The sequence below is a fragment of the Chamaea fasciata genome, unplaced genomic scaffold (genome assembly GCF_029207755.1).
Source record: "Chamaea fasciata isolate MVZ Bird 193981 ecotype frontalis unplaced genomic scaffold, bChaFas1.0.hap1 SCAF_14, whole genome shotgun sequence".
NCBI lineage: Eukaryota > Metazoa > Chordata > Aves > Passeriformes > Sylviidae > Chamaea > Chamaea fasciata.
The window spans coordinates 4,537,838-4,564,802 of NW_027094099.1; the positions used below are offsets into that span (position 1 = coordinate 4,537,838).

The following is a 26,965-nucleotide window of genomic DNA, read 5'->3' on the forward strand; positions in this document are numbered from 1 at the left end:
CCAGGTAACAGGCTTGCTTGGCTTTGGATAACCAATGACAAAGCTTGGGGAGAGGTAGTGGGCCTATGCTTAGGTTGCCTAACATTTTAAATGAGATTTCTTTTTTTCCCCCCCCCTTAGAATAACACATCTATTGTTTGCTTTTGCAATTCAGCAGGGAGAAATTTATGTAAAGAAATGTTTCATCTGTATTCTGTTCAGTTTTATTTGAGCTAAAGTGTTAAAATTACTGCCTCCCTTTTTTGTTTCACGCTGCACAGGAGGGAGTTGGGACCCCGCTTATTTAACAAATGAGTGAGAGAAGAACCAGGTTCTAGCTGCTATCAGCATTCAATACATGCTGGAAGCTGCAGAAAACCCAGCAGGGAGATGCTGTGGTGTCTGCAAAGATGAGTGTCCCATCTCAATAGTTCCTGGAGCTGGGGGTCCCACCATGCCTGGTTCTTGGGGAGGAAGTAGAAAGGGGCTTCCATGTGAAGGAAACAAAAATTGAACAAACAGATCTCCCACCCCTGGTTTCCAAGTTGCCTTCATACTTTATTCCTTAGCATAAATTTAGCCTGTATTTAGCTGACTGGTACTTTAAGCTGATTCCTCTTTGAGCCACATCATTACACCCTTCTGCCTCAAACCAGAGAATATACGCTGCGCACCTTTGAAAACAAATGGACCCTGGGCAGGAGGCATTGCTGCGTTTTTGTAGCACCACAGGGCAGCCCAGCAGCAACAGTTTCAAGGAGGCTCACACACCCCAAAATGCTCTTTCATGTTTAAGAACGTTTCCAACAAGGATTACTTTTTCCCCTATCAGTCAGCCCCAGTCCATATGGTGGAACTTACTTGCACGGTGGATTCAACATGTTTATTTCATTAAAGGGGAGCCATTTAATTGAGCCAGCAAATATTTTACATACACACCAAAAAATGTCTGATAATCCCCTTAAGTTTTGTTTCTGATGCAAATTGGTCTTCTGACACTGTTGTTTTCTAGTTATTGCCAAGCGTATTTATATTTTTTAAATTCTCTAACTGCAATCAATGCCTGTTCTTTATAATGAAGGTACTTTTTCCTTGATTTGGTTAAAAAAAGAAAAGAAAAAAAGCAATAGCAGGTACTCTCTCTCAGTGGCAATTACCCTTTCTAGCTATTCTTGTTATATTCATAAAAGCAGTAGTTGAAAGCAGGTGAATTAATCCTTTATTTGCTCCCGTCAGTCACAGAAAAATGTTTCCATGTCAGGCTTCTGGCGAGACAAGAGGGCTCTATTTAACCATGGAGGCAGAAAATTCCTTGCTACTTACTGTGACTGCTGAGTGTGCAGGTGCTTAAGCAGACCCCACCTTCAGGTACCCGGGGCAAAAGTGGTAATAACTGCGCAACTTCGACCAAAGAAAACTTTGAACATTGTTAGTTGCATTCTGTGTATGCACAGCCTGAGCGGGCATAGCAGGGAGTGCTTGTTCACCGTTCAGAGCTGACATTCGTTCCTAGTGTGGCCATTTCCGCCGTTTCCTGATGGTTCCAAATGTTAACTGTTTGGTGTGTTTTCTCTCAGTTCCTTCCTTGAGTATGAGAAGAAGGCATTAGGAATGATAGGTCATTAATGAGGTAATTCTGTGTTTCATTTCACTGCTGGTTGGATTACTACCTTGTGAGATAAGGCAGCAAAAAGATAACACACTGCCTAGTGTGACCATTTCCTGTGACAAAATCACTGCAGCTGCAGTCAGTGTTTCTGAATCAGGGGAGATGGTACATTAAATAATAATTACTCCCTAATTCTGTAACTTCAGTTTCAGCTGTCTGGTGGTGCAGGCTGCAATAGAAACTTACACTTGCCATATAGTTCAGTTTTTAGGATTATCTGAGGAGTGCAACTATCAATTCAAATTATTCAGTGACTATATTAAATACTACCACATGGATAATAATAGGAATAGGAGAATATATTGAATGCCTCAGGGTGATGTGACTTTGGTGTTATTAAATATTGATCGAGAACATGCATTTAGGTTAAGGTAGGGTTTTAAAGGAACAAAAAAGGCTTGATATTTTCAGGCAGGCCTACTCATGCTTTAGGATGTTCTATTCTTACTCATTTTCCAGGGAGGTAGCATTCCTTTCTCCTGAATTCTTATGCAGATGTTTTGACTGATACGGGAAAAAATTGTGGCATTATTTGCTCTCTGCAAACTATTACCGTGCCTAGACAGCATTTCTTGATGCAGAACTAAAGCTTGGGGTTTGCCCTTTAATCAGAGTTTAATTCTTGCTTTGAAAATAATACCTTCTTTGGTTCACCAGCAGGAAATCAGTGTTAATAACAGGGATTGCCTTTTTGGTTTTTACTGTTGTTCTGTTTCCTCCAGAGGAGTAATAGATTTTTCCAGAGAGAACATTCTGCTGACCGCACAGTACAGACTCCAGATTTCTGCGAAGCTGATGTTTCATAAACCATGTGAGCCAAACCCCTCAGGCCCTGTCTTTCTGTAGTAAGGTGTTTTTAAAGAAACGATAAGAAAACACGCCTGCTCCCATGACAGCCTGTGGAGGAAGCCTTAGAGACTGCCTTCCTTAGATTGGCCCTGGCTTGAGAATAATGCCCTCCAAATGTTAATTGTCTGAGGATCTAGTGACCATTAAGAACTAATTACCAAGGTGCCTTACAGATCTGTGAAGAATGTATGAAACATTAGAGGATAACTTCATCTCATGCTGCAAAAATTCAGTTAGAAGTAAGTTCTGCTGCTATGTATCCTTGTTCATACATCTGAATCTTAGAGGGGAGTACATCTGCTTTTCTGTCTGCAGAGAGGACGTATGGCTAGAATGACTCCAAAGGATCAAGGCAAAAATGAGTGATGTCTGTAGAGTCCTTCCTTTGGGGGCAGACTTTAGACCGGCTGTTTCCTGGGTCTTTTCAGTCCTCCACATTGGTTGTAGAGTCCGCTTTATAAATATTTTCACTGCCAGATTCTCTTGTGTTATCACTGCATGTGCCAACATCTCAGGTTAGTTTAGGATTTAATATTGGCTTCAGACATAAATGAGAAGCCTCCATCCAGGGGGAGCACCTTCTCCTAGGCCTTGCTGCTTTCTGCAGCTTGGCAAGAGCTCAGACTTGTTTCTAAGTCATTGGAAATACCATAGCAATGTGTGCCCAGTCACCCAAGAATGTAGGTGAGCCCAAGTAGGGGTCTGCTATGGAATGAAGGTATGTTGAGAATTTAGTTTGCTGGCTGCAGTGATATCCCATGTTTATTAAGTGAAATATGAAATACAGATGGAAGTCATCACAAAGATGTATGGCCAAGTTTGACTCCTGAAGTGGGTGCAACACACTGATTTATATTGGAGGTTAATTTCCCTCCTAAATAGAAGGGACTTCTGGGGAAAGGAGTGTACCAGCCAGCATTGTCAGAATAAAAGGAAATCAGTCTGCTAATTGGAATGGCTGATGACAAAAAAATTCTACTATCTAAATATTTTGTCTTATTTTTTTTATAAATGAGAGTTAAACTGCTATGTAAAAAGTAGCTACAAACCCTAAAATAGCTGTTCAAGAACAACTGGCAAGAATTAGCAATCAAATCATTGTACATGTGAAAGTTATTACAGCTAAAATAAAAAAAAAAAATTTAGATCAGGGTTAATTATAAGATGATGCAGTAGTATAATTAGTATTCTTCCTATGGAGGATTACGGGTCCTTCTAAATGCCCTTTTTGATTGCCTTCTTCCCTTTTTTAATTTCCTCCTTGTCCTTTTTGATTATCTACCCCATGACCCTCAGGGCTCCTAAATGTAATACAATTGGAATAACATTTTTGTTAGAGGTGTTTTTCTATATAGGCTATTAACCTCTTGCTTACCAAGCACTGAGAAATTCTTTTCTGTGAGAGCTCCAGGAGCCATAGAGGGATTCGCTGGAATCCCTGGAGTTTTTATGTAGTGCAGCTGCTTGCCTGTCCCAAAGCAGTCTCCAAGGATATGTCAGGAACTGATCTGCATGAGAATAAGCAGAGAGAGAGGAGAACTTCCTTGGGGTGTATTTTACATCTTGGCAAGATAAGATCTGCTGGATCTTTGATATTTCCAAGGGTGCTTCAGTGGTCTGACTGTGAGCATTAGATTTAATATAAAAGACTATTCTCAATTATCCTTTAATAGGATTTTTGGAATATTCTTTCTTATTATTATTACCTTTAAGAGCAATAGGCAGAGGGTAAGGGTTTTTTATTTCCAGGGGTATGTTTCTCACTTCTTTGGTATCCTTAAGAGAACAGCAGGACCTAACGCTTTAGTCCATTTTGGATCCCATGAAAAATAAGGGTTATTTCCTTTTTATATTTCCTGCAGGTGGAGTAGTAACTAATATTTTGCTGCTCAATAAACATCCCTATTTCGTATGTCTCTCTTGGAGCTAAATTTTTTTGTGGAGTTTCACCCTGTTGGAAAGGAGCATTGTTTATACCTGGCCAATCAGATGTTATTCTCCTGAGGTGTCTTTCAGTTAACATTGTTCAGTGTGTGCTATAAAACCAATGGGAGGGGCACCTCAAAATACAGAGTTAATGTTGGTTAAGGGTCACACAGGTGGCATTTCGGCACGGTGATGCTAATCTGGTGGCATTAAACCAGATTGATTAGTGCTGGTTGAGGATGAAGGCAATCAGAATGCTTTTAAGACCGCAAAGTTTTCTACTCTGTTAGCTTGTATAAAGATTGGTCCAAAATTTCCTTAACCACTTCAGTTTTAAAAAGTGAGACTCAAACAGCTTTAGATGTGAAAACACAGTCAAGTAGCAGTAAATAAAGCGTGATTGATCCTGCACCTTCTGCAGTGCTGGCTTTGATTAAGCAGGTGTGAATGTTAGCATGGAATTGTCTGCAGTACCTCATGGATACCCGGAAAAGAGCTTTACGAGGAAAGGGTGATTGTTTTGTTTCCTGAGGTAGAATTACCGTTACGTGTCATGATTTTCAGTGTCTGTCGTCTGCTTTTCATTGAAGTTAATTATCAAGCAGACACTAGGGAAGCCACATGGTATTAGACATAAATGTGAGGCCAGGAGAGGAGAAATGACAGTCCAGTTAGGGAGCACCAGTCGTATTTTTGTTCAGAGGGCTGGGTGCAAGAATGTCATCATTGCCTGTTTTATGCCAGTGTGAAGGAGCTCACGTAAGCTCATCTGGAGAAGGAAAGCCAGCAACAAACTCTTAAAAAAATTCTGTACAAAAATAGTATTAGTTGAGGTATTGGTGTTGAATACTACAAAAGAAGGCAATCCTAGCCAAAGAGCACTGCGTTACTCTTTCATGTGGGAAAAGATACTGATGGTGGTTTTTAATAAGTGTTACCAGGTAAAATTAATAATTTTTTGAATGAGTTTACATGAATCTTACTGTGCTTTGTGATATTTGATTTTTTTTTTTGAGGAAGAAATTTCTTCTTTTTTTTTTTTTTAGTCTAGAACTTTCATGCCAGTAGAATATTTGTGTCACATAGGCAATATACATTTGCTGTAAGTCATTGGCTAACACACTTAAAGCGTTCTTGGGTGTCTGCACTCACTTGGAAGTATTTTAGAAGGAAAAGACTGGTTTTTCAGGCTGCCAGACCTGGAAACTTAGGTAGGAAGACTGCTGGGAAGTTTTCCAGTGCTGCATCTCTGCTGAGATCTGGGCAGTGCTGAAAATGAGTAGCTTGGCCGTGGCACCAGTAGACTCTGAACCTTTCTGTTGGCACGTCCCAGTCAGAGAGAGCTGAGCTAGGGAGTTCTGGAGCGCTCTTCTCGTACAGTCCAACTTTAGTTTCATCACTCCTCCTCTCCTCTCTCTGGTTCTGTCTCAGAGTGGAGTGGTGCTTGCGGTTGGTTTGTGTTATGCTTGTGAAACTGAAAGAAGGAAAAGGAGCAGACGGCGCATCGTTCCTGGAATACGCTGGCAACGTGCTCGCAAGAGGAAACGGCTGTGTGTGCAGAGCTCACAGCTTGGCTTCTGGGCACCAGAGTGCCCTTCACTGCTTTGCTGCGTTCTGTGCTGGATTCCAAAAGGAGTGATTGCCATTTCTATTATTCCTGCTCATAAAAAACACCTTCAGCCAAAGATCAAGGGAAAGAAAGTAAGGAAACTAAAGGCTGCTTGAATTGTGCGTTTTTAGGGAAGCAGTAGATATTCCCATCATTTTAAAACGTTCTTCTTTTTATTCGGTGTTAACCAGATTCAATAATGTTTCACTTTCCCCCAGGGCTGTGAAAAAATAGAGGCAAATCTGCCAGCATTAAAGGCTAGGTCTGGACTCTGCATGCACTGCCTCTGTCAGCCGAGGCTGACCATGGGTTTGAGTTTGCCGCGCGTATCACATCCCAGTGCCTGCAAAAGGGATGAGGGTGGGAGTCTGCATTCCAGCCAGTCATCTTCTGTGGCTTGGTTTTTGGTTCAGCAAGTGAGGAAACTTGAACAGGAGTGTTTGGGTGTGTGGTGATTGAGGGGCTGACTTGAAAGCACATCTGTAAGAAACCCACCCAAAGGGTATGCCAAGGCATTTCTGCGGGCTGGGCCTGCCTGTCTGCACTGTGTTCAAGGCCCGAGATCCTCTGTGCCAGCTAATGTCTTGCCAGCCTCCAATTCTGTAAGAAATTGGCCTTTTGCTGTTCTCTGAAAAGTTGCTTGTGGAAACAAAATGGATTAAACAATCTATTTTTAGAGTTTTGGGGTTTGGTTTAGTTTTGTAGTTCTGTGATTTTGGTTTTCATTTGGTTTGTGGGGTTTTCTGTGTTCGTTGGTGGGTTTTTTCCAGTTGAAACTTTTAAGCTCCCATGTTCTAGATGTGAAGGAGTTGAGAAAATGCAGTGGGGATTGGCCTGCATTTCTTAAAAACTGTGCTTTTAATTTCTTTCCTAGTAAGCTGGTATAACTCAAATGGGTTTTTGTGCTTTCTGGTTTGCTGTTGAACAAGCAATTCATAGTGGAGTTTAAAAGGCCTGAGGAGTATTGTGAGGGAACGCACGCGTGGTTGGTCATTTTCTAAGCTATAAATCAATAGAACAATCGGTATTTTATATCAAACAGGTTCTTGTCTTCTGTAACCTGTGAAGAAGACATGAAACGAGAGGAGGAGAGGCCCACGGTTTCCTTGTGACCAGTGCTGTCCCCACCTGTTTTCCAGGGGTTGTACAGCAAAGGAGCCGTGGAGTTACAGCCTGGGAGGGAGTTGAGGATCAAGGTCTTCCAAGGCCTGAGTCAGCTGCTTGTTGTACGTCTAAAGGGGGGAATTAATGTCTGCCAAGAGAGAAAATGAATGCCACCCTTTGGCAGGGACACTGCAGTGTGTGCTTTTGAAGAGAGAAAAGCCTTTCTCAGGGCTGGAGGGAAAGTGGTATTTCCTGTTCTTGGTACCTGTCCTTGTGGTTCAGGCTCAAATTCGAAAGACAGTTTGAGTCCAACGTGCTTTGCTTGACCAGCACAGGCAGATAGTGCTTCTGACACCTGCCTTGTTTGCAACCTTATCAAAACAGTAAAGCTCAGTCACTGTGTTGGGTGGTGTGTTGGTCACCTGTGCTATAGTCAGGAGTCAGAAAGTTTTAATTTGACATAAAATGGGGGAAAAATGGTACACAAGATAATTTTCTCCAAATTGAAACTTGCAGAAGATAAGGAACACTGCTTAACACAGAAACCACGAAAGCTGGGAAATTACAAATTACAGTTATTAGTCATTCTTTACTGGCAAGAGGAGGCAATAAAAAACCCCAAATGTTCAAATATGGTGTGGCACATAAAGTGACTTTTCTTAATAGAGAGGCAGCAGTGGTACGATCTGTTCATCTCGAAAATATTGTGTGTAATGAGCAGACACCAGTGGACTGCCCTTTTGAGAAGGTTTTGGCGTACACAAAATTCTTTTATTCATTTGATAAAAACTTGTTACTAAAACTGTAGAGTTGGTCTCCACATTTCCTCTGGCTACACTCTGGGCATGAGAAATGATCTGTCTTTTTGACTTTCAAAGATTTCAGCCCTTTGTTATGGCGACTCTTTCGCCCATAAGAACAACTAGGGCAAACCTTGAGGTCTGCCCAGTTTTTCAGAAGGTGTGACAATTTAGCCAGGACATTTGCTTATCCTCTGCATGTAATGAGGAATAGTATCCCCTTGAATGAAGTTATGTAGTGTTTAGACAATTAGAATATATTATTAAAAACTTTGATGAGTGATGTCTGTTCAGTGCATGGAAGCATTCCAGACAGAAAGGAAGGTAGGAGGCTGTGTTAGATGAATCTCTTAACAAGCTGGTTTTTCAGAGATTTTTCTGTGGACCAAAGAATATGAAAGCTGTGTTTAAAAATTTAAAGCCTTGATATGTTGCAGTTCTGTGGAGCAGCAGAAGGAAGAAGCATTTTACAGTGCTGTAATTCCCTATCCAGCAGCTCTTTCAATTAAGAGGTTTATGACAGCTGTTTGTACTTGATGGAATGCACAAAGACTTGGTCATTAATTATTGCTGTTTTCCCCCAGTTATTATTTGTATTCAGTGGGTCAAATGAGTTATGATCCTGCTTTGTCAGTGCAGTAAATGCACTTTAACTTCCCCAAGAAAACCCCCATCCAAACCCTTTCCCCCTCCCTGTTTATCTTTCCAGAGGCTGAGAATTTCGTAGGGGAAATATTCAACAGCAGTGAGTTATGGAGCTTTTTTTTCCTAATGCAGTCATTTAACAACTTCAAGCTGGCAGTGATCCCATCCACCTTAATCCTCTTCACACTTTGCGAGCAGTGAGCCGAGAGCAAGAGAGCACTAGGACTTAATAGACTGCAGTGTTTGAACTATGGCATTTGTGTTCAGCTTCCAGAGCTGGCCCTAAGTGCCTAGTAAACCCTACAGCTTTGCTTTCATTAATTAGAGACTCCCTTCCACGGATTTGTGGAAAACATTGGCCAACGTGTTCTTTCAGCTCAGTAAATATTTATACAGCTCGTGTATGATTTTTAGTAATGAATACAGCTCATTTTCAGGGTGTCCAAAGGAGGCTCTTTCCAAATATTAACAAATTCCTTGTCTGACCCATGCTGAACATGGCAATTCAGGTTACAAAAAGTTAAATATAAAAGTTAAATATAAATCTGGTTTTGAAGGGGTTTTTTCCTGAATTCCACTTTGCCGTGTCATCCTTTTTTATTATATTTGCCAGAAGTTTGAGGGGAAAATGGAAAAAAACCCCACAAATAAACCAACGATGGATAGCAATTACTAATTTAAACCAACTGACCGCTGCTGTCGTTGTGTGTCTGTCAGCTGAATGTTGTGCCGTGATGCTGCTAGGTAGAAACCTACCAGGATATGTTCATATGAGTTTTCTGGGATGTATTGACACCTTTCAAACTTGTCTGCGTTTGTCCTCACCAATAAAATCGCTGTGAGGCAACGTTACCCTTGTAATGTAGATGGAGACCAGAAACTGAGTGCCTGGCTCATGGGCACGTCCCAATCCTTGCCTTGGATGCGCTGACCGGATTGGGTGGGAAAATACCCATCCAGCTATTCACACATAGGCACTGAGCTGCATATGGAAATGCACTCAGACATCAAATTCCTTTTGGGAAATATCACTGGAGCTACTTGGAGAATTGATGCAGTGTTCTTAAGGAGTTATTAGTGGATTGATGCTTTCAAAGTTCTCCCAACTTCCTTTTTGGTTTGTTTTCTTGTTTGTTTTTTAGTTGTCTCTCCTGTGTCCTTCTCTTACCTTTTGGTTCAAGTGTTTCCATGCCTGGTTGCATCTGTGCAGTGCCACTGATGTAACCAGGGAAATGTGTCATTTTTATGTAAGTATCTTAGGCAGGAGTTTCTCTAAGCTTCTCATTCTTCAGTGTACGCAATTTGGAGATATAAGAAAATAAAAATATTGGTAGAACACTCAGTGCACGTTTTCCTTGGCTTTCCTTGGGGATACTTGGGTTAGCATAAATATTTGGACACGAGAGAATGCTAAACTAAGTCTGTCCAGTTTACTGCATTGCGATGAGATAAACCCGTAGTAATATTTCTCAAAAAAAAATTTCTAAGGTAGCAAAGCCTCGTACTTAAGACTGTAAAACACAAGAGCCACTTGGAGACATCCCATCACTTTTTAATGCATACCTTGATATAACTATAGTGAGAATGAGTAATTAATTTCTTTTTAGTGTAGCTCATCCTAATGTTCTTTCTTGATCAGTTTATTTCATGTCTTCGCTGGTAGGGGTGTTTACCCGGAGTGCTGTTGGCAGGCTGTATTCTCTCCAAAGTGAGCATGATGAACCATGCTGCCTCCCTTAAGGCACATGCCAAATCACACAGTTCTGAGCCAGCAGGTCAGGGTGTGCTGTGCTCCATCCCGTGCTGGCCGTGTGTCACTTAGAGGATGGGGCTTTGGCACGTGGAGTGCGTGGTGGCCCCACGGAACCTCAGAATCCCTCAACTGTGAAGTCCTCTTTGGAAACAGCTCAAACCCCCCGACACCTGTTTCATTGGTTGGTGCCAAATCTGACAGCAGCCAGGTGTACAGGGAGGGGGAATGCTGGAATTGGCGTGGGAAGTATGCACAGTGGTGGTGACTTCAGTTTTCTCGGGAGCAGACAATGGGAAGTGAATCTTCAACTGTTATCGAGTAGTTGTACAGAGGTATCATTCGCACTTTCTCTCTGCAGCTTATAGGAGCTCTGGGCACCTTGATTAGGGACCTAACCTTGAACTAAGTTGCATTTCTGGTTTTTTATGGCCCAGCTGCAGCAGCTCTGGGTTAGTTGAGGCACATGAGCATGACTGATTTCCGTGGTGTGGTGTTCAGATCCAGTCTGGGAATTGGCAGTGCTCAGCCGCCCAGCTGATGACCCAGCTGAGAGCTGCCCGGGAACCCTCCTGGCTGTCAACTGGCAGCCCTTGCCTTCATCTCCAGCTAGGGTTCACATTTCAGCCAGTACAACTCTTGTGCTGCTAAATTTGAGTGTTCTAAAATAGGTAGATGCTAAATTTTCTGTATTCTCCAAACAACCATAAACCCACCTGTAAGGATAATCATCCGTATGTTCAGATTTTTAAAACTGAAGGCTTTTTTATTACATTACCTTCTTCCTATGTTTTGTCTTTTTAAGAATAAGAGGAACAGCTTTGTTGAAGTTGCTTGCTGTTTGGTAATATCTTAGCTTAATTCTGTTTTAGTGCAGGAAATGCAAGAAATCTGAAGCAGATGTCATTTTCTCACTGACCGTGTACCAGCTGCATTCAGGGCTTTTGTTGACTGCAGCTGGCAGTTGCCTTGGCCCCTTCAGAGAGACCAACACTTCACTGCTTAAAATGTAGGGAGTCATTTAAGCACTTGAAATGTTTGGATGAGGGTTTTCTTTAAATCAGTGAGACAGCTTGTGAGTTACAAGTCAGTTTTCTTGATGAATAAGCCCAAAGAGCTCTCGCCCCACCTTCAGCTCTCGTTCATGCTGCTGTGTGAGCAGCGGCAGGGGAAACATTTGCCCTGCTGCAGCTTGCTGGATTAAAGAGAACCCTTTGGTAGCAAATGTTGTCACTGCAGCAACTTTTGCAAGCACTAAATTTACTTATGAGAAGTTCTTTTTTAATTGCCCCAGGACAACCCTTTGCATGTCATGCTTTTGCCTGGAGAAAGTTTTTATGTAGAAATACTTTTTTTTTTTATTTCCTAAGATGGTATAGAGGATGTCTAGAGTTTGTCAAGCCAATTGATCCTCCAGGGAATGTGCTGACTTTCAGTATGTATGGAGGATTTTTAAAGCAGCTGAGCAAAATCCCTTCTCAGATAAGACGCTTTCTATTTTGTCAGTTAAGAGCATCTTCAAATCGAAATAGCTCAAACATAATCAAATCTCCCTTGCTCAATCCCTTGCCTTCTCCTCCCAACCCCCTACCAAAGCCATCCCCAAAAGGATAATCCTGGCAGTGATGTCATTAGAATGAATTTACAGACCAGTGCTCAATTTTCTTGTCTCGAGCTTCAGTTGCTAATGCTGGTAAATTTGAGCTGTGTATGTAAAGGAGTAAGGTTATGCCTTTTTCCCCACCCTTGTTTAATTTCCCTGGAGCCCTGAGAATAAATAATATGGATTATTTGGATATTTTCTTTCCTTTTTTTTTTTTTTTTTCCTGGTTCACAGCTTCATATTGCTTCCAAACATTTGTAAAAGCTCTTGCTGTGTTCCTGAGGGAATCCTTGTCTTCAGGGAACAGACAGTTTAAGGAAAGAATTTTGCTGGCTAAATGTGGTTTGAGATAGTTACAGGTTCTGGTAGGTGTTGTAAACGGTGATATGAGGTACAAAATAGACTAAAAATAATTATTTTAACAAAATTTCCCTGTTTTCTCAAATTAAAATATTTTCATCGTGATATTCATCAGTGATTTTGAGCTCTACAGAATATTTTGTAAGCATTAAGAAATATGAATGAATAAAATTGATCCAAACATAGTGAGAATCAGGATCCATCTTGAAAACTGATCAGGCAAAGAGGAAGAAACGGGCTGAATTAACCTGTTTGTTGGTATGAGATTGTACTATGTAGGAAGGATGGAAATTTGTGCAGTCCTTGCACAGTCACTTGCTGGTAAAGCTGGAGCGTGATTGCAGCCCCTCCGGTCCCGCTGTGTCACCCGCAGCCCCTCCGGCCCCGCTGTGTCACCCGCAGCCCCTCCGGCCCCGCTGTGTCACCCGCAGCCCCTCCGGCCCCGCTGTGTCACCCGCAGCCCCTCTGGCCCCGCTGTGTCGCCCGCAGCCCCTGTGGCCCCGCTGTGTCACCCGCAGCCCCTCCGGCCCCGCTGAGTCACCCGCAGCCCCTGTGGCCCCGCTGTGTCACCCGCAGCCCCCCATGCCCCGCTGTGTCACCCGCAGCCCCTGTGGCCCCGCTGTGTCACCCGCGGCCCCTCCGGCCCCACTGTGTCACCCGCAGCCCCTGTGGCCCCGCTGTGTCACCCGCAGCCCCTCCGGCCCCACTGTGTCACCCGCAGCCCCTGTGGCCCCGCTGTGTCACCCGCAGCCCCTGTGGCCCCGCTGTGTCACCCACAGCTCCCCATGCCCCACTGTGTCACCCGCAGCCCCTCCGGCCCCGCTGTGTCACCCGCAGCCCCTCTGGCCCCGCTGTGTCACCCGCAGCCCCTCTGGCCCCGCTGTGTCACCCGCAGCCCCCCACGCCCCGCTGTGTCACCCGCAGCCCCCCTCGCCCCGCTGTGTCACCCGCAGCCCCTCCGGCCCCGCTGTGTCACCCGCAGCCCTCCTCGCCCCGCTGTGTCACCCGCAGCCCCCCACGCCCCGCTGTGTCACCCGCAGCCCCCCACGCCCCGCTGTGTCACCCGCAGCCCCTCCGGCCCCGCTGTGTCACCCGCAGCCCCTGTGGCCCCGCTGTGTCACCCGCAGCCCCTCTGGCCCCGCTGTGTCACCCGCAGCCCCTCTGGCCCCGCTGTGTCACCCGCAGCCCCCCATGCCCTGCTGTGTCACCCGCAGCCCCTGTGGCCCCGCTGTGTCACCCGCGGCCCCTCTGGCCCCACTGTGTCACCCGCAGCCCCCCACGCCCCGCTGTGTCACCCGCAGCCCCTCCGGCCCCGCTGTGTCACCCGCAGCCCCCCACGCCCCGCTGTGTCACCCGCAGCCCCTCCGGCCCCGCTGTGTCACCCGCAGCCCCTCCGGCCCCGCTGTGTCACCCGCAGCCCCCCATGCCCGCTGTGTCACCCGCAGCCCCCCACGCCCCGCTGTGTCACCCGCAGCCACAGCCGGGCAGGCTCAGCCCTGCTGTGCCACTCAGGGCACCACACCAACACCAGGGCTCCTTCCCACCCCCTGTGAGTGAGGAGAGAGGTGCAGGACACCCACAGCTTTGCTGAGATCAGTGCACAGAGGGGAAAAAAAGGCTGAAATCGGTCTGAAACGTGTGCTGGAAGCAGAATTTTTTCTTGGGGCTTTTATCAAAAATTAACTTTTTCTTTCGGTGCTAAATTGATGTGCGTACTGGAAGTGGTAAATACTTGTTGGAGGTGCTCCGCTGTCCTTTGAGTGTAACGTATAATAGACAAGAAACCTTTCAGATCTGAAAGAACAAGCAGGCAAGAGTGACTTGGCCAGGTCATCTCAAAGTTGGTCGGCAGCGGGGCTGCCTTGCAAACCCCATCTCACAGATCTGTGGGTGAAGTGCAGTCGGAAATTGCAGTTTTGTAGCGGTGGAACACACGGTCAACAAACAGGAACACATCTCCCTGTTGGCAGAGGTGCCGGCATGCAGGAATAGCGGGTGCTGAGTCCCAAGGGCCAGGGGATGGCAGCTGGGTTTGTGTACAGCCCATGTCTGTGGGCAGCCTTTTAGGACACTTCTTAACATAATGGGACCATTTCTTCCCTCTTCTATCCACAGCAGGTATTTTCCTGCTTCTGAGGAGAGCTTCATAGAAAAGCTTCATTTGCTCATGGAAGATCTTTCCTGCTTAATGGAAAGGTGCTCCCAGGTCCAGGATCCTGGGAAGCATAACCATTAACCTTGCCATACAATTACAGAAAATACCAGAGCCCTAATGTAAGTGAAAAGTACATCAGGGTGGGATTTGTGCTCTCTAATCCTATAGTTACAGTAAACAAACCTTCACCTTGTAGTAATAAAAAGGGCCTTTGTGCTGTGGAGGAACGATGTCATTTTGGGGGCGTTGATTTGGCTTATCTTCTTAGGCTCTTCCTGAGATGGTAAATGCCCCTTTTTGGTATGTGTTGTAAAAAGAAAATCCGCTCCATTCTAACTTGTTTTATGGCTTGATTCAGCGTAATTCACATCTTATAGGCATTTTTATTAGAAAAATTCTAAAATATACATTAGATCAAGGGCATATTAACAGTTTATTCTGTTTCTTAGAACTTATATTATGAGCTGCATTGGAAGTCTGCAGCCTAATCAGCTCTGTAAAGGAATTAAGCTTTCCCAGTAGCCCCTGAGTACAGGGAGAGGTTTTGGCTGTCCTGTGCATCACCACCACGACAGCAGTGCAGTGAGCACTACAAAACTCTCGGCACCCTAAACGCACGGGAGCAAAACCAGTGATACTCTTCAATAAGAACGAGAAAACCCCTGAAAAGTGCGTGTCTATCCCAATTCAGTCTCTCTATGCTAAATAAATATAGTTAGGTGACAACTAAATGCCACTAATTCTCTTTAGACATACAGCAAATAGGAGGCAACTGGCCCCGTCTTCAGAAAAAGTGCACAATGTTGCTGACTTTTCATTTGAGATTTGCTTCCATTTATTAATTCTGATTTCTTTAAACAGAGTCACCCAATGGGGGCTACCTGCTTTTTCTGTACATGACCATTTAAAATCAAGAAAGAATAGGCTGCTCTTTGGCAGACGTTGAGGAAGGTCATAGTTTTCCTTTTTATAACTGGTACTGAAAGTGCAAAGGTGAGTGAAACTTAGCAATTCTTATTACTTCTACTGTGCCATAGTATTAAATAACTGTTAAAAAGGAGCAACAAGTGCAGCATTCACAAGTAGCTAAGAGGGAATTAGAAATTTGTCAAACTCCTGTCAAGAAATGTAGTTCACATCAGGAGCAACCAGTTTATTAATTTTGCTGGAGTCGACAGACTTTTCTCCAGAGTGTTCTCCACTTTCCTGAAATAAGTTTAGTGATTTAAACTCAACTCTCCAGGGATCGTGGCTCTGAAGGAGTCTGAAATGTTGAAGTGCTACTTGTGCTATATTCAAGTCTCGAATTTTGCATGAGCTTCTAGCACAAATCCTTCTCTCTCCCTGTTTTCCCCTCATTCATCGCAGCTGTTGAAGACGACATAATAGAATCTTACTTCTTTTCCTCAGGAGAGCAAAGCAATGAGAAGTTGAGACTCGACCTCGGTATATTTTGATATTAAAGAAAAGAGATAGTTACTGTGATAGGAGACAGCCTCAGAAGAATACTGAAAGGCAAATGTACAAGCACTTTGCAGCTAAAGTATTTGGTTGAGATTGATAAAGTAATCAATTGGGATTGATAAAGGAATCAATTTTTCTGGATCCAAAATACTGCCTTATAAATACTTCACAGAAAAGCAGAGCGTAGAAATTTTTTCACCTTATTAAAAATATTGATGACCTTTCAAATAAACTTAAGATAGTTATAGCAGGAACCTGATACCCACAGCTGGCTTCATTTGATGCACAATGGGCCAGTTTTATCCAAGATGTTAAATAGATGAAAGTCATTGTAGTGACCAAAGGAATTTAGCCAGCCTAATGCACTTTGATTTTGAAAGGGGTTGCAGGGAGGAATAACCACCATATGAGACAGCTGCCATTTTAAATCCTGTAAAAATCTACAAAACAACACTGAACCCTCTGTAGTCAATGTGGGATTATCTATTTTACACCACAGGATGATTTGAAGAACATTCAGTAAACATTTATTTTCTGTGTATTCATTGTGAGATCTTAGCACATAAGTAATACTGTGACCTTAGCACAGGAGCTACTTCTAGAGCAGAGGCCGAAATTTAATTTCTAAAATATATGTGGGTTGCAGTATGGGATGCACATTAAAATTCTGGTCCTCAGACACGTTAGATTGGTTATTTTGTGGTATCTCAGTCATCTTGATGAAGTCATGAACTGATTGTGAAAGATGCAGTGAGAAAATTCTTGCTTGGGGAGTTTTTAAATTGAAATTGCTGCCATAAGCCAAGCAGCCCAGTTTATAAATACATGACTTGTAGTTACGTAACTACTTAGCTTCTGTTTCTTTGTCTGTAAACTGCAGAGAGGGTTTGCTTTTTGAGGGTATGTAAGCACTAACTTGATGATGGGAAGTGCTGCAAAAATGCCAACCCAGTAACACCAAGGGAAACACCCATGGGAGAGTTGCCTGCTTTGTAGTGTGGGATGAATCTTAGTATTTTGGGATTTGCCTGAGTGCCCTTGTTGGGCCTTTTTTGTTCGTTTGTAGGTTTTTTTGACTGAATTCCTCACATCTTTGCAAACATTACATCTCTACCTATAGTCAGTCACCGAGGTGACTTGGCAAAGTGCAATTGCCCAGGTTGATTGTCAGAGAAGGAATTGACCAAAACCAAAAAAAATGCTGGCAGCTTGCAAGCATCTCACCTTGTATGATATTCCTGCTTGTTCCCAAAAGTGAACCTGGAGTTTATTGTGGCTATATTTGGGTCGGAGATGTCCCAGAGTGACTTGGATGTCAGAGCAAATGGGGTTGATAAATCACTTGATGGTGTCCTTCACCCTTCCTCCGGCTGGGCAGAGGAGCCATCTCAGTGTTGTCCTGGGAGGAGCGTGCTGCTCAAAATGCCATCTCTCAGGTAAACACACAGCCAGTGTATATATTGTGAGTTCCAATTGCTCTGTAACTTCCCTGCATCCTTTCTCATCCCGATTTTATAACCTGGCCAGCCTCTCTCCACTGCCATCAGCGTTGTACATTGGACACGCCCGTGGATCTGTTTGTCATTAGAATGATCATCATCACAGAGCTGGCCAAGCAGAATTTGCAGTAGAACAGTAGGAACTGCTGAAAGTTATTGATTAGCCTGCGTACAAAAAAAAAAAAAAAAAAAAAAAAAAGTACTAGCAAGGTGCTCTTCTCATTGGTGTTGGCAACTTGGTGATACAGATAATATTTGTCCATTGTCTTCACTGTGCGTGGCAGTTAAAACTCTGAAGCTGCAAATTTGGTTTGACATGGGTTAAGCACATCTTTAATGCATACTGCTGTGTTTCCACGAGGACTTCCATTTGCCAGGAATTGCCTGCCATACACCATCGCCACTGGCTTCAAGGGGCAGAAACAAGTAGCATTTTTGTTTGGCCACACAAAAGCATTGCTCTGCTTTGAATGCATGAATAAATTGTTGGTGGTTCTCTTTATACTGAGGAGTGTACAAATTTCATGTCTCACAAAAGAATGTTAGAAGAATTGTTATCTCTAGTTTTTAATTTGGCTTATTTTGCTTATTTTTAAGAACTCACCTTGAACCCTTTTTTTAAATGGTTATTCCTGAGAGGCAAGCAGTTAAGACTGATGTTTGAACTGGTAATGAATTTTTGAACTGACAGCAGTCATGATGATTTCTTTATTTAAATAAAGAAAACCCATTTGACTAAGATCAAAAGGAGAGAGAACACTTGGATGTAACTCACCAGCAGGTCACCTTGCACCCTATTTACTGACCGACTGCTTTCTCTGCTAGCATTGGCAGAGTTTTATGATCATATCCTAATTATGCACAACTCATGAACAGGTTTTCTTCTGGTCAAGCATTTCATTGGTTGTCTCCAAAGGGTCATTGACAGCACAGAAGGTGAATGGATACATAAAAATCAGCAGATTTTACTGGAAGATATGATAGGGTAGAATAATAAGAAAAATAATCTACAATTTATCTGGAAACGTGTTCTAAACAGAAATCCATTCTTTTCCCTTGCCTGATGTAAGAATGTCCATCAGATAATGGAGATTTTTCCCTTGCCTGATGTCCATCAGATAATTTTAAATCATAATTCAATGTGTTGAGCTTTGCAATGTTCTTAAATAATGAATTAATATTGCACAAATTTTAAGTGAAAAGGACTGCAGCCGTTTGATTTTGTTACATTTTGGTTTTGTTTGCATACTGAAGGAGCCTTGGCAGTCTGTGTGAAGATGTGCACGTGGCACTTCTAGGTACCTGAAGGCACAGAATTGGGGCATTGAGGCTTCCTTTATCTCCCATCTCGAGGGACTGCCTCGAGGTGAGGCTTGGTGTAATCGGGACTGCTGCAGCCTTGTGGTTGTTATCTCAGCTGCTATCGCAGGTCCTGGGCCTCGCTTTGAGAATTTCAGTTCTGCTCGAAGGACACTTTGATTTCACGCACGGTTGGTCTGGGGTAACGTACAGGAAGACAACCCCCACCCTCTGTTTTATTCGTAGTTTGACAGTTTTCTGGATTTTATGGAAATACCCTCAATTCTTGAAGGCCAGGCTCATGCTTTTAAATGTGAGGTTGTCAGTAGTCTTGAACAAAGCAGCCCGAAAGGCTTTGATAAGAGCAATGTTCAAGTGAAACATTGCTTTGAAATTAGTTGAAAAGTGTCCTTGAATGAGGTGTCCGACAGGGGAGGTCTGGGACAGCAGGCAAAAAATAACTTAATGCTTCACAATGGAGGAGAAAAGCCCCGTCCCTGCCTGTCCAGTGGCGTGCACTGTGGGGCTCCAGCACCCACATGAACACACGCGTGAGCCAAACTTGCTGCTGCCGCCTGACTCCTGCCAATGTCTGCAAGCAGGGAGTTTGCAGAAATGGTGCTGCTGGTGTCATATTCACGCCTGCTGGGAAGTTTTCACTGGCCAGCTCACACTGAGGTCGGACTGCAGGCAATGAATTGAGTGGCCAGCAGTGAGGGTTGGCTTTGAGGGACACGGCTCAGGGATAAAACTGGCAGTGTAGGCCATGGGTGGACTCCGTGATCTTGGAGGTCTTTCCCACCCTAAATGATTCGCTGATTGATTCCCCTCAGGAGACTGCACACACTGCCGGGCTTCTTGCCCATATCTCTAATGTGAGTTAAACAAATTGTTCCTATTAATGTGCTGATAGGACAGAGCCTTCAGCTGAAGGGGACTCTGTTCTTTGGATGTCCCTGGAGGGAAAAAGTGTGGTGCCTGCAGTGGTGTCTGCCATGCTCCTATCAAGGCTCTTCTGTCACTGATAAACTGTGAAACAGGAGCTTGCAGCAAGGCTCAAGCAAAGGTACAGGACTCAGAAAGTCTGTGACTGTTTTTAGGAAATGTTTGGTTTCCTTACACCCTGTTTGTCTGTCCCAGGGACTGGGGGGGCTTGCTTAGGTTTCTGCAACTTTGTTCATTGGGCTGGATTCTGTCCATGTAGCTGCACTCTCTGCAAGGCTGTTGTGAAATTCTTGTGATTCACTCAGACAGTTGTGTAACAAGTAGTCATTGAAACAAAGCTGATTTGTGGTCTTCCTACAAAGACTCCTGCTGCAAACAGTCTTACATACAGTTTGACTTACATATGTTTGACTTTTAATGTGTGGAATACAGTTTAAATGTAGGATGGATATTTCATCTACTCGGGTGACTTTTGTCATGTAAAAATGCTATGGCTAATGATAAGGTTATATGTTATGGCTGATGTGGATTCTCTATTATTTTTTCCTAATGTAAGACAATGTTTATTTGTGAGGACGAAAATATGTTAAGGTTCAAAGGGACTCTCAGTGAGGTTGTGCAAGAAGGAAGAAATGGTTAAAGTTCATCGTCTTTACAATTAGGAGCAGTTTTGTATCAGAAAATCAGTTTGGAGTCTGATAAGAATTGTTTATTTGGGAAAAGTCTAGAAAGAGCAGGGAATTCTTTTAATTGTCAGTTATACAGGTGACAGCTCAGGAGAGTGGGGATTTCTCTCTTATGAATACTCTAACTTGGAAAGAAGTCATATGTGTTCATGTTTTCACAGGTACTGCTCTCACTTTAAAGGTAGGGGCAGCTGTCAGCTGCTGAAAAATGAAATCATAAAATGCCTAGATGATGAGATGCCTCAGAAGTAGGAAGCCAGTCTGAATTCCAAGGCCTGAAAAACCTACCTCAGTAAAATAATGTCAAAACATTTTTAAAACATCCTTGGGTTTTTTAATCTGTTTACTTCAAATGCTTTGTATCTGTATTTGAGTAAAAAGTAAAACAATTGTCTTCTGGAAAATTTTCTGTAGCTAATTCAGATAAAACCATATGATTCAAGCAGTAAATGTAATTAATATATAAATGTAACCATGTGCCTAAAGCAACCCCTTAAAATATAGCTGTGAATAATTTGTTGATAGAACTTAGGTACAAGGACTTGCTGAAAAAACCTGAAACCTTGTTTCACAGGGTAAGATCTTTCCTTTTCAGTAGAAGATGTGAAAAAGTCTGGGAAAATCTGGAATGTTTAAAAACTTATGTCATCATATTTTAAGTCGAGGGGTTTTTTTTAAAGAGACATTTGGGTTTGGTTGTATTTTGGAGGGGTGGTGTCATAGTTTTGGAAAGCTTCCTTGTTCATACATTCCTAGTGGCTCTTTTCCTTGATCCATGCTACCCTAAAATCTAATTTTAACTTTTTCTTGTGTGAACTGTAAGCTGTAGAGTCTAGTTTTGAAACGAATTAGTGAAATTACTTGGAGTACTTTCAGTAATGTGTGCTGATCATCATTAACAGCTCTCCTGTCCCAGACAAGAACACTGCTTTGCTGCATGACTTTGTTTTGGTAAATGCACTTAAGCTGTGTTTGCACTATTTATATATATGTTATTTCACCTTGGTCAGTGTGAACAATAGCCCCCAAGGATCACAAAATTCCTTCAAGACAGAGCTCCATACAGACTGAAATAGAAAGCACTGTTAAAGTTTCTGAGAAAATGAACACCTAAATCTATTTTTCTGCCTTGGTAGGTTCTCTGCAAGTGCCCCAGTGTTACATATATCTTATGCCATAATTGCCAGCTTTGTGTGGTGACAGTAAAGACGAATTGGAGTGACAGGATGAAACACAGTGGGATCCAAGCTTGTAATATGTTTTCTTTCTGATTTTACACAATATGTCTGGCAGGAGGCTTAGAGCTTAAAATTTTAAGGTTTGGGGGGTTTTCCCCATGGGATTTCCAATGCATCCTACAATGCCTAAATTTCAAAACATGCTAGGGGCTTAATACTGGCTTGAGGGGAGGGTAGGAGAAAGTTAACCCCAAAACATACATTGATGCACACACCCACATGAGCGAAGCATCTTACAGCCAGAGCATCTACAGCATGTGCTGCCATCAGAGCAGCGTCAATGTGATCCCCTGATTTGGACACAGAAAGCAGAGCAGAGGGAAACACAGGGGTGCTTAACAGAAGTCCTGAGATTGGTTGTGAGCTCTGCCGGTGATGACTGTGTTTGTCCATTCAGACTTCTGAGGGAGACTTTTCTTGGAGGTTTAAGAAAATTGCACTCAAGAATATTCTTCTTTGATATTTTGCAGAGTAATGTATTCTGCCAGACAAAGGCCTTTTTACTTATCTTTCTGTACATCAAAGTGTGTTTTCCCCTTGAAATACGGGAAGCTGACAACTGTACAACAGCAGCAGGGATCTGGGTTCACAGATCGCAGATCGCAGTGTTTCATTATGCTGCTTTATTTGGATGGGCAACTGTGAGAAATAGCTTATGATGTATAAAATATCTGAGTCTCTTTTTGTACTTGAAGACATTGTTATCTCTATTTGAAGTTGGCTAGTGAAGGTCAGTCAGGCTAACTGCTTGCAAAAGAATATCCTGTCTCTGTTGGTAGATACTCTTTTCAAAGTTCATTGCATCCACCAAGCTATTTTTGTAAATACCACCCATCATGGCAAATTACATACTGTTAGTGGGAGGGGGAAAGGGAATGGTGTAGAAATTCTTTTCATTTAAAAAGAAATCGATTGTTGTTGTAAAGAGCATTGCCTAGCCATGATGAAAAGTCTAAGAAGTTAATTTGTTTAAGATTTGGTGTTGATCAGGAATGTCAAATTGCGCTGCAGAAGTGATACATTCTATGATAACTGTAATACTGAAACTTTCACTCACTGATAACCATGGCAGTGATATACTGTGGTATTTTCATGACATTTCCTTTGCTTTACTTTGAAGTCTAGTTGGTTAAGTCAGGAAGTCTTTCTGTATTAGCAACACTGAAGTTACAGTGTTGTTTCTTCCTCTCTTTATGTTTTTTATATTTGTTGTTCAGTGAGAATGGAATGCTGGCAGTGAAGGAGAGTGCTAACACTGGCAAGCAGTCACTTCTCCAGCCTATCACATTTTGAAATGAAACTCATTTAAGAATGGGATTTTATATTAAGTAACATTTTTGAAGGAATCAGTAGGTTCTTTGTGCTCTACTTATTAAAAATAAACCTGTCTTTCAGTGGTGTGTTGGGTTTAGGTTTTATTCTATGGTGTCTACTCAAATCTACGTAAGCTGATGGTCCTGCCCCAGAAATATTTACAAACAAGAGCAATCCTTGGTAATGGTGCCTGATCTTGTGAAGAAAATTACTGCTGTACATTGGGCTTGCAGGATTAGTTTCGCAAGAGACGCTGTTGATTTTAAGGGAACTGGTGCGTTGACTGCACAGGAGAGGCATTCCCATGTAGATGCAAGTGAGATGTAGCACTGGCCCAGAGAGAGACAGGGATCTTGTAACTCCCCCTTTTCACATTAAGGGGTTTTCTGACTGATTTTTTTTTCCACAATACACTCATTTCTTGGTTGTTATTGCCTACCTTGAATGTTCTGAATTGCAGTCATTGGCTCCCAGCAGCGCAAGGAAATCTGATCACGGTGTTTCAACTTCCATGTTTATATTTAAATCACCAGTTATAATGTATCTAATTACAGTCACTTTTTGGATAGGCTGGTACCTTTTTTTGCTCGGCTTTTCTAGTTGCTTAGAGTTACCTGTGTGAGAAGGAAGGCTACTTAAAACTTCATAATTTTTTTTACGTCAGTGCAGATTACTGATTAATTTAAAGCTAATCCTGTTGAACTCACTGGCAACATTTATCCTTGTTCCACCAGATTGCAGCTACTTTAAAACCACAGTTCAAAGCAAAATACTTTGTTTTCAATGCAACCACCAGTGGAATGATGAAGATGATGCAAAAATATCTACGTCTAAGCTGTTGCTTTAAAAGGTTATCTAAAAATATCTGCGTAAACCAGCTAAAAGGTTTTACCAGATGATAATCGGTAATTATTATGGAAACATCTGATTTGGAAAAACCCACGACACATCTCACATTGAAAAAAAAAAAAAAGGTAGAAAAATCTAAGCACTAATATTTCCATCAGTGCAGTGTTTCATGTCTCAAGGAAAGTGGGCCCTCAGTCAGCGAATACAGCTAAGTCTGTTTTGTGCTGTGGCAAATCCCATTGTGAAGAGGCTGTGAGTAATCAGAAGTGACAGCATAAGCACTTTCTGTTCAAAGTGATTTTACAGAAAGCATTATTTTCTGAGAAAAGTACACATATGGCTCCCATAATGCTGAAAGAGCACTGCTGTATCCATTTATTAGCAGTAGCGTTGGGGGAGGAAGTTTTGCAAATGGTGTTCAGATTTAAGACCTTTTCCTCTGCATTTCCATTCTGTAAAACATCCTTAAAATCGTAGGAATCAGACAGGCAAGGGCAAGGCAAGAGTGTCTGCCAGGGGGATGTTAGGGCAGTTTGTGGAGATGAGGATGCTGTCAGGATCTCCACGTGCTGCTCAGGGGTCACTCAAGAAGTCAAACAGCACCAAAAACGCTCTTCCTTGGTGGAAGAGCCAAAGGGCCAAGAGCAGCTGTCATTTGCAGTTCAAAGGGTGAGGCAAACCCTTGGAAAAACCAAGAGAGAGGAGTTTGCACTCATACCAAAAACTGCATCACCATTCATGCTTTTTGATGTAGATGCTTCAGATCTCTCTGCTCCTTCTCACCTGAGCCCTCTTCCTGCCCTAAGCTGTTGTTCCTAAAACAATGCCCATCTGCATGTCACCCTCCTGTCCTGTCCCCTGCTCCGAGCCAGCCAGTCATGGTTGGGCTGGAATGAAAACCTGAGAATTTTGCTCTTACAAATCGTGAATTTCAAGAATGAATTTTCCCCCTGAAGTAGATACTTAAATCTAAAGGGGTTTATTATTGTTATGCTTGTGGGGAGGGGGTTGTTTTTATTGCTCACCTTGGCTCTACAGTTTGTGGCTATAACCCTGATTCCTTGTGTGGGGCATGTGCATGTTTGGGCAGGGCCTTTCAATTTAGGTTAATACACATACATAATCAAGTTCTAGTGTTCTGATTTCTGTAAATTGCTTACCAGTGTCTCACATTTACAAAAGTGCCCAAAGAAACTACTCAGAACTTCACTTCCTGAAGCTTCTTTTCTTTTCAGGGAAAACAAAGGTCCCAGTGCTCACACTTGCAGAGATTCGTAGTTCAAAACCAAAATGCCAATAGCAACATTAGTGCAATTTAAAAAAAGTCCTCATGACACTTATGTCAAACTCGATAGCTCAATATTTGGAATTGGCACTAGGGTTTTATGTACCTATCAAAAACGTGAATAATTTGAAAACCGTTTGCTTTGGAAGTTAGCTCTGTATTTGCAAAAACGGTGTCTACATTTTTCTGAGTTATTGTAATTTACTGCCTCTTAGATGCGCCACAACCGAGAAGCCTGAAGTAAAAGTCTATTTCTTTCCATAGTAATTTGTTTTGGAAGAGATGGTTGAAGGAGTTGGAGGGTAGCAAAGGAGATTCAGGTGTCTCTCCCTTTCATGAATATTAAGCCAGACAGTCCCAATTCCAAAGTTTCATTACAGGCCTCGATCACAAATGAAATGTTTCAAATACTTGTTCTGCTTCCAGTAACCTCTTTCTCATCGTCTCATAAAATTACCCCCAAGGAGAGTGGAGCTTAAATACTGATGGGTCTGAGCAAGTCACCAGTTGTCTACTAAAGTGGAGACAATATTGTTTGTATTCAAGCATGAATTCCAATGACATTTAACAGAGTTAATTTTATCTTTATTTGGTATTATGAATTTTGCCTCATTCTGTTCACTCTGTTGCTTTCTTTGAAATGCCTCTCAAATTTCACTGGCACTGGACCATCGTTGGTGATTGCTGCCACATGCCTGTCTAGCATGAAAACATCTTTATTACTTCAGAAAGTCCATCTTTAACTGCTTGGAGATTTTTGCATCTGGCTTGGAATCACGACAAGCAATAGTCATATTGAGAGAGCTGTTTGTTTGGTTTTGATGAGCATAAGCTACAGCTTGCCATCAAGGAACTGCTTGAATTTAATAACACAGCAAATGACTTGTGCTGCTCAAATCCGTTCTGTCTGGGTGATTTAATGGGCACTGGTTAATAAGAGTGCGGCCAAGGAAAATAAAGGGGGCTTCCATAGCATTACTGCTATCCTCTTTTTGTATCAGCTCCAGTTTTAAACCAGCAGTGTGGAGATATGCATTGCATGTTGAAACATTTACTGGGGAGGTACGAGGAGAGAATGTACCATCAAAATCTTCACACAGAGGGGGGAAATCCTTCCACCGTTAACGTACAAATCATGGCAATTTTCATTCCTCTTCTAGAGTGGCTGCTGTGTGTCTGATGAAATAGATTAATGATGAATTAGATGTCAAAAGAATTTACTCAGTGGTTGCTTTGCTAACACTGGTGTCGTTTCTTCCCTACAGGTATTTCTGTAACAAAGAAGACTCATACATGTAAGTAATATCTTTTGATTTGGCCTTCTCTCACAAATGGAATTCCTGTTAGGCCGTGCTGTGGTGCTCAGACTAATTGGTGCTAGTCTGGCCTGAGAAAGCTCCATTTAAAAAATTCTGGTGTTTTTTCTGCCGTAGGGGTTTCAGTCCTCGCTCAAAGTGTTGTTGGAGTGTACAATGTGTGTGTGTGTGTATGTGGTACTCACGTACATATTAAGTCAGAGGGCAGAAAAAGCAAATTGTGAGGAAAGGCAGAATTCCTTACTGTACTATATCTGCCTTACAGCTGGCCTGTATTTAACATATCCAGAAAACACAGGTGAGGAGAATGGTTATTTTTATGTCTGTTATATATGCAGTATGATTCAAATCAAAATCATTTAATTTTACATCTTCTGTCCCTTCCTGTGCACCAATCTATAAGATATATCATTCTCTGCTTGTGCTTAAGGAACTCAGTGAAAAAGCGGAGGTTCTTGTTTTGCTCTCAGCCACGTAAGCAAGCAGCCCCCATAAGTGGTGACCTTGGGAATGGCTGTGGATCTGTGCATTTACTTACATACACATTTCTTCCAAATCCTCTTCAAAGACATCATTTCTAGGGATCAACTCTTATCTACCCTGCGGGGAGCTCAAAGCACA

At 42.6% G+C, this 26,965-nt stretch overlaps 1 protein-coding gene across 6 annotated transcripts in view; it reads left to right on the forward strand.

The window, feature by feature from the left end:
- Positions 1-26,965, forward strand: part of RORA (RAR related orphan receptor A) — a 400,721-nt gene that overhangs the window by 267,025 nt on the left and 106,731 nt on the right. For all 6 annotated transcript variants that reach the window (XM_066196610.1, XM_066196616.1, XM_066196617.1 and 3 more), the window contains one exon: positions 26,294-26,323. In XM_066196610.1, coding sequence (XP_066052707.1) covers positions 26,294-26,323 — 30 coding nt within the window. The remainder of the gene's footprint in view (positions 1-26,293; positions 26,324-26,965) is intronic.